The 13,626-nt window shown below is 36.1% G+C and overlaps 1 protein-coding gene across 3 annotated transcripts in view; it reads right to left on the reverse strand.

Annotated features, from left to right (window-relative positions):
* QSER1 (glutamine and serine rich 1) overlaps positions 5,947-13,626 on the reverse strand; it is a 78,193-nt gene continuing 70,513 nt past the window's right edge. For all 3 annotated transcript variants that reach the window (XM_018059280.1, XM_018059282.1, XM_018059281.1), the window contains exons 12-13: positions 10,943-11,038; positions 5,947-9,690 (exon numbers count right to left, since the gene is read on the reverse strand). In XM_018059280.1, the coding sequence (XP_017914769.1) occupies positions 9,550-9,690; positions 10,943-11,038 (237 nt within the window). In that variant the 3' untranslated portion in view covers positions 5,947-9,549. The remainder of the gene's footprint in view (positions 9,691-10,942; positions 11,039-13,626) is intronic.

A 13,626-nucleotide genomic window follows, 5' to 3' on the forward strand; every position in this document is an offset into this window, starting at 1 on the left:
TGACATCAGACATGATTCTACGTAATATTACGCTGGTGTCACAAGATGAATGAAGCGCTGCCAGGTGTGTGTATAAGATAAGCTACTTAATGATTGTGATGAAGTCTTGCTGGTAAAAGATTGTAAATAATGGAGCAAGGCCATTCTCACTATTCTGCTGTCTCTCTCTTTTGGTGCTGCCAAACTCAACCACTTTGCATTCCTTCCAACATTAGTCTGTGTATGTGTGTTAGTTGCTCAGTCAGGTCCGACTCTTTGTGACCTATGAACTGCAGCCCACCAAGCTCTTTGGTCCATGGAATTCTCCAGGCAAGAATAGTGGAATGGGTTGCCATTTCCCTCTCCCGAGGATCTTCCTGACCCAGGGATTGAACCTGGGTCCAGTCTCTCTATCCAGAATCAAAGAACAGTAACAACTTTAGAAGACTTCCTTATCTTACTTTCAGGATGAGGAAACATCCAGATTAGGCTTCACCTGACACGCCTGAGGACAGAGCTAGTTTAGTGGCAGAACTGAAACAAAATCATTCTCCTGAATACAAACTATTATGCCTTCTTCAGCCAGCTCCATTTAAAAGTCCTCCCAAACTCTGAGGCTCCAGTTAATCATTATTGCTTCCATGAAGCCTCCCCAAGTAATGAACCTTCCTTCCAAGGGGTGTTTGCTCACAGTGAGTACATCTCACAGAAATATTCATTTATTTTCACCAGGACTTTGTTCCCTACTCTGCCTTGGAGAGTCTCAAGCCCAAAAGTCAGGAACATGAAGTCCTCATCCTTGGACTCACTCTGCATGAGGGCAAAATGGGGAGAATTACGGCTGCTGCATTTCACTTTTTCATAAGATACCAGCAATTTTCCTATTATACCAATGCTTAGCACTGTATTTTCTTCTGATGTTGCAATTGCTATTGCTTATTAAGATCATGAATACCTTTCTTGCACAAATTTATATAATTTGTTTTTACCTTTTTAATGTTCCCTGTAACGTCCTTTCATGTTATCTATTTATTCATCAAATATTTAATTAGACCAAATATTGCACTAGATGCTAGGAAGGCAGTGGTGAAGACAACACACGTGGCCCTATTATCAGATGACGGGATCAGGCACCCACAACTCAGTGCAGTAGATCCTACATTAGAGGAGTCACAGGGCATAGAATCTGGTTCGGAGCATTAGAACCTAGTCTGAATACACTTCTCCAAAGAAGACATACAGATGGTGAAAAGATGCTATCACTTATTATTAGAGAAATGCAAATCAAAGGTATCACCTCATACTAGTCAGAATGGCCATCAAAAAAACCCTACAAACAATAAATGCTGGAGAGGGTGTAGAGAAAGGGGAACCCTCTTACACTATCGGTGGGAATGTAAACTGGTCCAGCCACTATGAAGAATCATTTGGAGATTCCTTAAAAAACTAAAAATAGAGCTAACATATGATCCAGCAAACCCACTCCTGGGCATATATTTGGAGAAAACCATAATTTGAAGATACACACACCCCAGTGTTAATTGCAGCACTGTTTACAATAGCCAGAACATGAATGCAACCTAAATGTCCATCAACAGAGGAATGGATAAAGATATCATACATATATACAACGGAATATTACTTAGCCATAAAAACAATAAAACCATATCATTTGCAGGAACATGGATGGACCCAGACAATGTCATACTGAATGAAGTCAGACAAAGACAAATATCATATGACACTGCTTGTATGTGGAATCTTTAAAAAAGCTACAAATGAACTTATCTACAAAACAGAGTAATGGATGTAGAAAATAAATTTATGTTTACTGGGGAGGGTAAAGGTGTAGGAGGGATAAATGGGGAGACTGGGATTGACACACAGACATTACTATATATAAAATAAGTAACTAGCAAGGACCTATTTATAGCAAACGGAACTCTATTCGACACTCTGTAATGGCCTATATGGGAAAGGAATCTAAAAAAGTATATGTGCGTATATATATATACATATATGTATGTATGTATAGGAGATGGGCACAATAAAGGACAGAAATGGTATGAACCTAACAGAAGCAGAAGACATTAAGAAAAGGTGGCAAGATTACACAGAAGAACTGTACAAAAAAGATCTCATGACCTAGACAACTACAATGGTATGATCACTCACTTTGTGAAGGCAAGTGGGCTTTAGGAAACATCACTATGAACAAAGCTAGTGGAGGTGATGGAATTCCAGTGGAGCTATTTCAAATCCTAAAAAGATGATGCTGTTAAAATGCTGTACTCAATATGCCAGCAAATTTGGAAAACTCAGCAGTGGCCACAGGACTGGAAAAGGTCAGTTTTCATTCCAATCCCAGAGAAGGGCAATGCCAAAGAATGTTCAAACTACCACACAACTGCACTCATTTCACATACTAGCAAAGTAATGCTCAAAATTCTCCAAGCCAGGCTTCAGCAATACATGAACCATGAACTTCCAGATGTTCAAGCTGGTTTTAGAAAAGGCAGAGGAACCAGAGATCAAATTGCCAACATCCGTTGGATCATTGAAAAAGCGAAAATTTCAGGAAAACATCTACTTCTGCTTTATTGATTACACCAAAGCCTTAGACCACAACAAAATCCATCAAGAGATGAGAATACCAGACCACCTGACCTGCCTCCTGAGAAATCTGTATGCAGGTCAAGAAGCAACCATCAGAACTGGACATGGAACAACAGACTGGTTCCAGACTGAGAAAGGAATACATCAAGGCTGTATATTGTCACCCTGCTTACTTAACTTATATGCAGAGTACATCATGTGAACTGCTGGGCTGGATGAAGCACAAGCTGGAATCAAGATTATTGAGAAATATCAATAACCTCAGTTATGCAAATGACACCACCCTTATGGCAGAAAGTGAAGAGGAACTAAAGAGCATCTTGATGGAAGTGAGAGAGTGAAAAAACTGGCTTAAAACTCAACATTCAGAAAACTAAGATCATGGCATCCGGTCCCATCATTCCATATTAAATAGATGGAGAAACAATGGAAACAATGACAGACTATTTTTTGGGCTCCAAAATCACTGCAGATGGTGACTGCAGCCATGAAATTGAAAGACGCTTGCTCCTTGGAAGAAAAGTTATGACCGACCTAGACAGCATATTACAAAGCTATGGTTTTTCCAGTAGTCATGTATGGATGTGAGAGCTGGACTATAAAGAAAGTTGAGCACTGAAGAATTGATGGTTTTGAACTGTGGTGTTGGAGAAGACTCTTGAGTCCCTTGGACTACAAAGGGATCAAACCAGCCCATCTTAAAGCAAATCAACGCTGAATATTCATTGGAAGGACTGATGCTGAAACTCCAATACTTTGGCCACCTGATGTGAAGAACTGACTCATTTGAAAAGACCCTGATGCTGGGAAAGACTGAAGAGAGAAGGGGACAACAGAGGATGAGATGGTTGGATGGCATCACCGACTTGACGGACATGAGTTTGAGCAGCTTCTGGGAGTTGGTGATGGAGAGGGAAGCCTGGTGTGTTGTAGTCCACGGGGTCCCAAAGAGTTGGACACGACTGAGCAACTGAACTGAACTGAATATATATGTGTGTATATACATATATATAAGTAATAGATTCACTTTGCTATACACCTGAAACTAATATAACATTGTAAATCAAATACACCTCAATAAAAATTAAAAAAAAGAGAAAAATCCACAAACAGTAAATCTGAAGAGGGTGTGGAAAAAAGAGAACCCTCCTACACTGCTGGTAGGAATGTAAATTGTTACAGGCTAAAAACTAAAATTAGAGTTGCCATATGATCCAGCAAACCCATTCCTGGGCATATACCCAGAAGAAACCATAATTCAAAAACACATGCACCCCAGTGTTTATGCAGCACTACTTACAATAGCCAGGATATGGAAGCAACCTAAACGTCCATCAACAGATGAATGGATAAAGAAGCTGTGGTACATACATATGCAACAGAATACTACTCAGCCATAAAAAGAATGAAATAATGCCATCTGCAGCAGCAAGATGCAACTAGAGATTATCATATTAAGTCAAGAGAAAGACAAATACCATATGATATGACTTATACATGTCATCTAAAATACGACACAGGTGAACCTATGAGGCGGAAACTGACTCATATAGAGAGCAGATTTGTGATTGCCAAGGGGGGAGGGGAGTGGGGCAGGGAGACACTGGGAGCTTGGGGTCAGGAGATACAAACTATTACATATAGAGTTGATGGACAACAACATCCTACTGTATAGCACAGGGAACTATATTCAATATCCTGGGATAAACTATAATGGAAAAAATATTAAAAAGTGTATATTTATATATAACTGAGTCACTTTACTGTACAACAGAAATTAATACAACATTGTAAATCAATTATATTTCAAAAAAAAAACCAACCTACTCTGATTAAACAAAAATGATGTTAAAGTGAAATCTGAAGATTGAGATGAATAGTTTAGCAGAGGGAACATGAAGGCAAGAAAAACCTACATGTTCCTTACGCCTGTGACACAATGGGGAAAGAACTGTTCTTTCCTTGTAGACTGTGACAGTCTGGGCTAAAGGCAATGAAAAGTCATGGAAAGGCTGTAAAGAGGGGAAGGACAGGAGAAAGATAATTTTGGCTGCAGTTTAAGAAAATATTCCCACTATGTCCATTATTTTCAACTCTAAGTCTTAAATGATTTTCATTTTGCCTTAAACATTGTAAGGAGCAAAATAAAAAGAAAATCTGTATTTGAGGGAAAACAATATACTATATATCATAGGTAAATAAAGTAAAACATAAGCTATTCTTACAATTTTTTAACTACTGATTAACATCACAAAATAGATAAGGCTTAACAATAGGCTAATAGGTAATTGTATCTTCCTTTCATTTGAAACCAGTCAGTTCTAAATTATTCATGCTAACCTAAGAAAGAGACATACGTAACCTAAGTTGATCAATAATCCAGATAATTTGTTTCACTTAGGAATGTGCCTTTCAATTTTCATTTAAACATGAGTGTCTCTGAAATTTAGGAATTTACTTAAAAGCCATACCACCGAAAAGGGACAATGCAATAAAGCTTAAATCTTGTGACTCAGCCCATACTGAAAATTAAGAATGTGTTTTAGGCTGATGTCAAGATTAAGTAGAGAGTGATTTGTATCTTTTTAAAATATATTTTTCGTATTCTTCAATTTATTTCTGTACAAAGAAGTATCCTCTTTCACATTTTCCTTGAGAAGGTCACCTTAAATAACTGAGTTTAAGAGATCTTCTCTGAGATATAAAGTGTATTTTTAAAAAGATGGGTGCAGCAGTCAATGGGGTTGCAAATAGTCAGACACATCTAAAGCTTTTTTGATAAAGTCTTATTTCTGTACTGTGTAAAATAAACCAAGGAATGAAAAGTGCTTTATAATATTCAAGACTAATTAAAACCTAGCAAATATGCTGACAATGTTTTTCATTGAAATACTTAACATTTTAAAATATTTACATAAAAGTAAAGGCAAAATGTTACTATTTTGAAAAGCAAAGGATCAGTCAAGACAAAATTCTTTTTTACCTACTCAACAGTTTACATAGATAATTAAAAGTATCTGGATATTAGCAATTGCTTCTAGCTATGCATTGTTTTCAAATAAAACTTAGAAATTACAGAATTTATACTTCTTTATAGAAGGAGAAATGGTAAGAGTCATATCTCAACACAGAAAGTCCTAAGTACTCTCTGATATTGTCAGCTGAAGCTGAATAATTCATCAAACATTGACAATCATTTGAGAAAATGATGGGTGGCCCCTTACCATTTGTACCTAATTATTTAGGACTTCATAATACGTGCTGAATCTATAGCATGATGATACAAGAACAATACAATACCTCAGTTTTCAATTCTTAAAAACAAAAGAACCAAACCCCAAAACATTCTGATTTTGTTGTTTAAAAAATTGTTTTCATTTTAATGATCTGAGTTAGTAACAAACAAATATACAAAATTGTCTTTCACATTTCCGTACATTGTATTATGGACCACTTAAAACTCTGGACTACAAATGCAGGTTTCTTTGTAACCTTAACCTCAATTATTGTCACATAAATAATGGTGATTTGCAAAAACATGCATTTGTGAACACAGATGCCGAAAGTCGTACATGTAAGTTAATGTACAACTAATAGTGTACATTGTTCATTTGTGCAGTTATGTGTCAAGTGTAATTGACACAGAAGCAGTTATCCTGGAATTTTTCACTCTTTGAAAAGTATTTCTGAGAAAACTACAGTTTAAAACAAAAATTATATTCTATAGATACAATAAAATTCACAACGTGCACATCTGAAGCAACTTCTGGGACCCAAAGCTGATTCAATAACCCTGATGCCATATTAGTTTTATGGGTGTATCTCCAAAGTCACAGGTTGGAAAATAGCTGCTTTAACAAAAATAAATACATATATTAAAAGGAAACTGAGACTTTGAAATACAGTAAGGGATGTATGAGTCACCTATAATTTTCACCTATAATTTTGTTTTAGAAATTAGATGAAATTTAGAAATTTAAAGATAATCTAAATATTTTCTAAGCCATTTAAAATTTAGATTTTTCTATCTCATCGTTTTCTATTTGATAGTATAATACAAAAGTGGGTAGTTTCTATTGTTTACTATAATTTATGTCATTATAAATTTATGACTTCATTAGGTCAATTAAGTAGAAACTAAGTCATCATGAAAATGGGAATAAGGAGGCCCCTTCTCTAACCACTAATCTGAAGTGAAGTCGCTCAGTCGTGTCTGACTCTTTGCGACCCCGTGGACTGTAGCCCACCACGCTCTTCCGTCCATGGGATTCTCCAGGCAAGAATACTAGAGTGGGTTGCCATTTCCTTCTCCACTAATCTGAACTAGGAGTAAATACCAAAGCAATTTTTTAAAAAATAGTAAATTGTGTCTAGGTTTCTGTAGGTACAAAAATCCAATCTTTCTTAAAAACGTTTTCCTGGATTGTGGCAATATGTGCTTTATCTCTTGAACTCTATCTACGACCTAAGCTTATTTCTATATTACACATTTCAAACTCCCTGGCAAGGAATGTGAATGCTAACCAGCCAGGTATCTATTCAATTTCATACAAAGAAAGGACTTGTGTGTGGATGTCATAGTAATAGTCCCACTTCACGAAGGCCTGAGTTTGATGTCTTTGCCTATGCTATATGGATCAAATGAGAGAAGATGGTGCAAAGTAACTGAGTTTCCTTCAGGCAGTATCATAGACTTGGCCTCTGGTTTAATGAGAACACTTGTTTTCTAATATGAATACAACTGCAAACAGCTGAAAGGCAACTGCAGTTGAAAAGGAAATGGAATTATTTTCTACAGGAAACAAGGAATGTCTCTGTTTTCCATGGGCCTTATGATGAAGGAAATGTGGCTAGTGATTTCAAACTTGTACTTCAAGAGTTACCTAAATGCAGAATGGCTTTTAAAAATGTTTAAATCATTAATGATTCAGGGAAATAAGCTGTGGGAAGTAACATAAAGATGTGTACTTACAATCCTACATTAGATGATGTAGTTCTCTACTCTGCACTTTGGAAATGAAAAGAAACCAATTCTGTCCAGAGTCAGTATCAGAAAGAAATATGGCTGCTTCCTACTTTTCTCCACTTAGTGAAATTAATGTTATGCTGCTCTCAGTGCTGATACTCTCTTACTGGAGTTAGGCAAAATGAATCTAATAAGTTACTTTTGCTTTCAAAATAAGCTGCCTAAATGTTCAGAAATGGAACATTTAATTCTTGAGAGGAATTTCTATCTTCTGTCTTGTCTAACAGCAGGTATAAGGATTGGTAGATTAAGGATTATTGCTTTCAATAAGATAACCGTCAGAAATAAATATGTAAGCTGAACTCAAATACTCCATTTCCACCCAATGCTACTTTGTTTGATTCTCAAAGCAAGTTACATGCTATCTTTAATTCTTTGCCAATTTACCGAGGTTTTAAGTGTAAGAAGTTGGCCTGTTACCTCAAAATAAAGACACCAGCAATAGCCTCGTCAGCATGTCTTACTTGGGCATGGAGCAGTAACACTGCTTTTTTGATAGGACTTAAGGCACTAAATGGTGGTAAAATAAACACGAGTATGATGATTAACAACTTCTTTAGAATCCTAAAAAAGAAGATCACTGGGACACTAGTAAAAAAATTTTTCTCAAACACATAAGGCATCCTGTTGGCAAACAGAAATAAAAACAGAAGGTCATGTTGAACCTAATACATTCACGGTCTCAGCTAAACTACTTGAAGAAACACTAGCTATCCAACTAAACAGAGCTACAATAGCATGTATAAAGGTTGGAAAGGCACCAAAAGGAGGACTCTACCGCTTCCAGTTCTAAGAGTCAGGTTGGCTGTGTTTAACACTGCATGTGGTCTAATTACAAATTTTATTCTTCAAAATGTAGAATGTGGTTAATTTTAATTCTGACAAATCAGTTAACCAAGTGCTAGTTTACTAAGAAATTTATTTTCACGAATCAGAAAATGACTGCAGTGTCTAACACAACCCCATTTATAAAGCTAAACTAATTCTAGTACTGAATGCATATTCTGGAAAACACTGAAGTAAATCTGTATAAACAAAGAGGGTTACCTCAAGATAAATTCACAATAGAAATTCAACATATAACTAAATAAGATTTACTGAAAATAATGAAAAGTGTAGTATAGATACATCAAACATAATTATAACCACAACATTTTCCTTGTGAAAAATACAACTATTAGTGAAATAAAATGTACAATTGAAAATTTTTCCAAAGGAAAAATGGTATAAAGGAAAATACTTTTCTTTTGAGATAGGGAAAATAGTATGTCATTGTTTTTTCATCACCATATAATTTGACACAAAAAGCAGTCATAGAATTGCACCAATTCCACATCCAGTTTCCTGAACATGTTAAGAGTAAAAGTTCATAAAGCAGAATGCCGTTTCTGAATTTTACATTTTTAAACTGATGATATTCTCATACAGAATGTCATGTCACACCAGATCTGCTTACATAATGTACAATACTTTCCGTTTTGTGGTCAGACATGAAGATAAACATATGCTTTCTGCCACTTCTCTTTCATTCTGGTGTTTGGTCAGAGTCAGGAAAAAAATAATCAAGTTACTTAAGTGTTATCTCTCTAGCAATAAAGAAAAATTATATTTAGTGCATGCTTCATCATTTGTCAAAAAACATTTCTGAAAATAAAACTCAGTTAGCCAATGGTTTACAAAATAGAAAAATCATTCATCAGGATAAAAACACGGTGACATTCAGGTTCATTTCCAAAGGATTGACTTCCTTGGCAGCACCACTGTCCTTTAGCAGAGGCCACGATGCAAGTTCATGGTCAAAGCAGGTGTGCCTACACAAGACCACTGCTTGACATTCAATTATCTGAGGTCTCCAGAGCCCCCCTTTGACCACCTGCCTCTGCCATCTCATTAGTGCCAGAAAATAAGATAGAATTTTTGTGGCAATGTTAGGAACATTTCTGCTGTACATGATTTAAAAGTTCTCCAAATTTTTCAAATAGGTCTTCTACCCATTTAACATTTTTCATACAAAGCTGAACAATTTCTTCCTGTCCTAAATCTTCATTTTTTTTCTGCACAGAAGAAATCTAAAATGAAAAGAAATACTAAATTAGTTTATACTTATCACTTTGTAAGCTCTTCACAAAGGCTCACTGTTTCTCTATCCTGAATGAAAAGAGGATTTAAAAATTTGCCAAACACTAATTTTTTAAAAAAATTCCACCTGCAGAAAATGACTATCTCACATAAATCTGAATGGTCTAATCCTATCATTGTCGGCTCCAAGTGGGGAAGGAGGAAGGCTAGGAGAAGTGGTTCAAGCTTTCTCAATTCCGTCCAATTGTGTTAAAAGTGGAATAACAAATTTTGGGGTCAGTTCCTGCATTCCAGAGCATTGTAAAAATACCCAACATATGCTGTGTGACCATACTTACTTTCTCCTTTGCTAGACAGATTTTAGATTTATATACATTTTTCCATACCAGATCATTATAAAATACACGATTATACAGCCTTGAGCCACTTAACCCTTTTAAATTAAAAAACTGATAATGCTTGTCAAAAAAGGTTACTGTGTACAACCATTTAATCCCTGAGGTTAATCCTTATATCCCATCCATCAAGTGGTATGGTCATATATAATTTCTGAGCAACTTAAATTATGATACTGAAAATATACAATAAAATTTTAACTATAATTTCTTCACGCCAAGGGGCAAAACCCCCATTTCTCTGCAATTAAGTGGGATAAGGCCATTCTGGTGATAAAGAGGACAGTTAAGATATTCAAGGCAGTGACTAAAATGAATTAATTAAACAGGATGATTATATATTATGAGAGAAGAAAATGCAATAAAGTGCCATTTATCATGGCAATGTAAAACAAATATAACAGCTCAAAAACATTACCACTCACAGGTCCTATGAGAAGCAATGAGCCTCAGATTAATCTGAGCACAGCATTTAACAGAGATAGCATAGACGCATATTTTAAAAAATTATTTCTAACAATTCTTTTTAAAGCATTAAAAAATACTGCAGCTAATTAGAACATCCAACAAAAGCAGCAGATTCACAGATCTAGGGAACAGACTAGTGGTTACCAGTGGGAGGGGGAGGGGAAATACAGGGGTCAGAGAGTGGAAGGTATGAACTACTGGGTGCAAGACAGACTATGAGGATATACTGTATAACACAGGGAATGGAGCCAATATTTTGTAGTAGCTGTAAACGGAATGCAACATTTAAAACTTACATATAAAAATACTGTAGCTACAATCTTCTTAAAGTTCACGAAAACATACATTTCCTTTTTAAGAAGACAAAAAAAGTAATTACCTCATCTTTACATATCAGATAAACATGATATTTATAATGGTGGAGTGAATGATACAAAGAATACAACTGTATTTTCTCTGGATCAACAGCAAATTCCTATAAAAAGAAAAGAATTTATACACATTTATTTCATGGAGCATCTGAACTAAGAATACTTTTATGAAAATGTTAGAGCAAAACTCTCAATGGAAATCTTAAAAGACTTATATGGCTAGTATTAATATGTATTAATATGGACAAGATGCTTATTCAAAATTAGAATTTAAATCATATTTTAAAATCTTTATTATTTTTTTCTGCATATAAGTATACTATTTCCAAAAAGTTAAACATTATAGAAAAGTTTGAACAGTAAACATAAAAGATGACTTATAAGGTAAAAGAATTCTATGTCTTGTTTCAGAGGTAAACAATGTCAACAGCATGTAATATATTCTTCCATGTTTCGCCCATGTATAACATATATTAAAAACACTAATTTTTGTAATGGGAAGGAGTTCATACTGTACATATTGTTCCACAATTTTAATTTTCATAACTTTTTTAACCTAAACAAAACTTGGGTATCTTTCAATTTATTAAGCACTGCCCTCACTCCCCCATAGAAATTGAGGGCAAGGATTTTGGATCATTTTTCACTGTTGTATTCTTAATACTTAAAACTATATTGGGGAAGCTATACTTTGGCCACCTCATACGAAGAGTTGATTTATTGGAAAAGACTCTGATGCTGGGAGGGATTGGGGGCAGGAGGAGAACGGGACGACAGAGGATGAGATGGCTGGATCGCATCACTGACTTGATGGACATGGGTTTGGGTGAACTCCGGGAGTTGGTGATGGACAGGGAGGCCTGGCGTGCTGAGATTCATGGGGTCGCAGAGTCGGACATGACTGAGCGACTGAACTAACTATAGGAAGTAAAAAATTTTTTATTGAAAGACTGAATCTCTCTCTTCTTTTTAAAAGTACATAGTATTACATTATCTCGGTAGCTCTTTATTCAGTCTCACACTGGTGATATGTATTTGGAATTGTTCTTACAAACAATTTTACAATGAGCAAAGGCATATGGTTTTATGTATTTATGAATGTTTCTACAAAACGCATTTTTGACGGGTAATCGCTAGGTCGCTAAACTACTTTCTGAAATGGCAAATAACTTAGACTATGTTTGAAAATAAAGATATGGAATACTGATTCTTATGCAATGTGTGCATACTCATTTATCTGTTATGCATTTGTATTCAATGACACACAAAAATATTAAAAATATAAGCATGGAATAATTATCAGTCTCATTTAGAAAATTTGTGAGCATTCACTATATGCCAGATACTGTGCTAAGCAATGGAGAAAAACAAAGAATGAGACTCTGCTCCCTACACCAGAGAAGTTCTCATTCCTCCTGAACACACTTCACATTTAACAACAGAGTGAAATATTTGCTTGTTTTCAGTTCAGTAGCTCAGTCGTGTCCGACTCTTTGTGACCCCGTGAATCGCAGCACGCCACGCCAACTCCCGAAGCTCACTCAAACTCATGTCCATCGAGTCGGTGATGCCATCCAGCCATCTCATCCTCTGTCATCCCCTTCTCCTGCCCCCAATCCCTCCCAGCATCAGGGTCTTTCCCAATAAGTCAACTCTTCGCATGAGGTGGCCAAAGTATTGGAGTTTCAGCTTTAGCATCAGTCCTTCCAAAGAACACCCAGGACTGATCTCCTTTAGAATGGACTGGTTGGATCTCCTTGTAGTCCAAGGGACTCTCAAGAGTCTCCTCCAACACCACAGTTCAAAAGCATCAATTCTTTGGCGCTCAGCTTTCTTCACAGTCCAATTCTCACATCCATACATGACCACTGGAAAAACCATAGCCTTGACTAGACGGACCTTTGTTGGCAAAGTAATATCTCTGCTTTTCAATATGCTAAGGAGTAAGCATCTTTTAATTTCATGGCTGCAATCACCATCTGCAGGTATTGTGGAGTCCAAAAAATAATGTCTGACACTGTTTCCACATCTATTTCCCATGAAGTGATGGGACCAGATGCCATGATCTTCATTTTCTGAATGTTGAGCTTTAAGCCAACTTTTTCACTCTCCTCTTTCACTTTCATCAAGAGGCTTTTTAGTTCCTCTTCACTTTCTGCCATAAGGGTGGTGTCATCTGCATGTCTGAGGTTATTGATATTTCTTCCGGCAATCTTGATTCCACCTTGTGCTTCTTCCAGCCCAGCATTTCTCATGATGTACTCTGCATAGAAGTTAAATAAGCAGGGTGACAATATGCAGCCTTGACATATTCCTTTTCCTATTTGGAACCAGTCTGTTGTTCCATGTCCAGTTCTAGCTGTTGCTTCCTGACCTGCATACAGGTTTCTCAAGAGGCAGGTCAGGTGGTCTGGTATTCCCATCTCTTTCAGAATTTTCCAGTTTATTGTGATCCACACAGTCAAAGGCTTTGGCATAGTCAATAAAGCAGAAACAGATGTTTTTCTGGAGCTCTCCTGCTTTTCCAGTATCCAAATTTCAGAAAAGTTTATGCTAGTGTCCATTATTTGTTTTCATACCTTAGTGAAGACTCCATATTGTGTTTAATCGCACTGAGCAGCTTCAGCTGCATGCAACAAATTCTGGCCAATTCTCTTTTCACTTTCATTCTATTACAAATATTTTCTAATTT

Source organism: Capra hircus, chromosome 15 (genome assembly GCF_001704415.2).
Source record: "Capra hircus breed San Clemente chromosome 15, ASM170441v1, whole genome shotgun sequence".
Taxonomy (NCBI): domain Eukaryota; kingdom Metazoa; phylum Chordata; class Mammalia; order Artiodactyla; family Bovidae; genus Capra; species Capra hircus.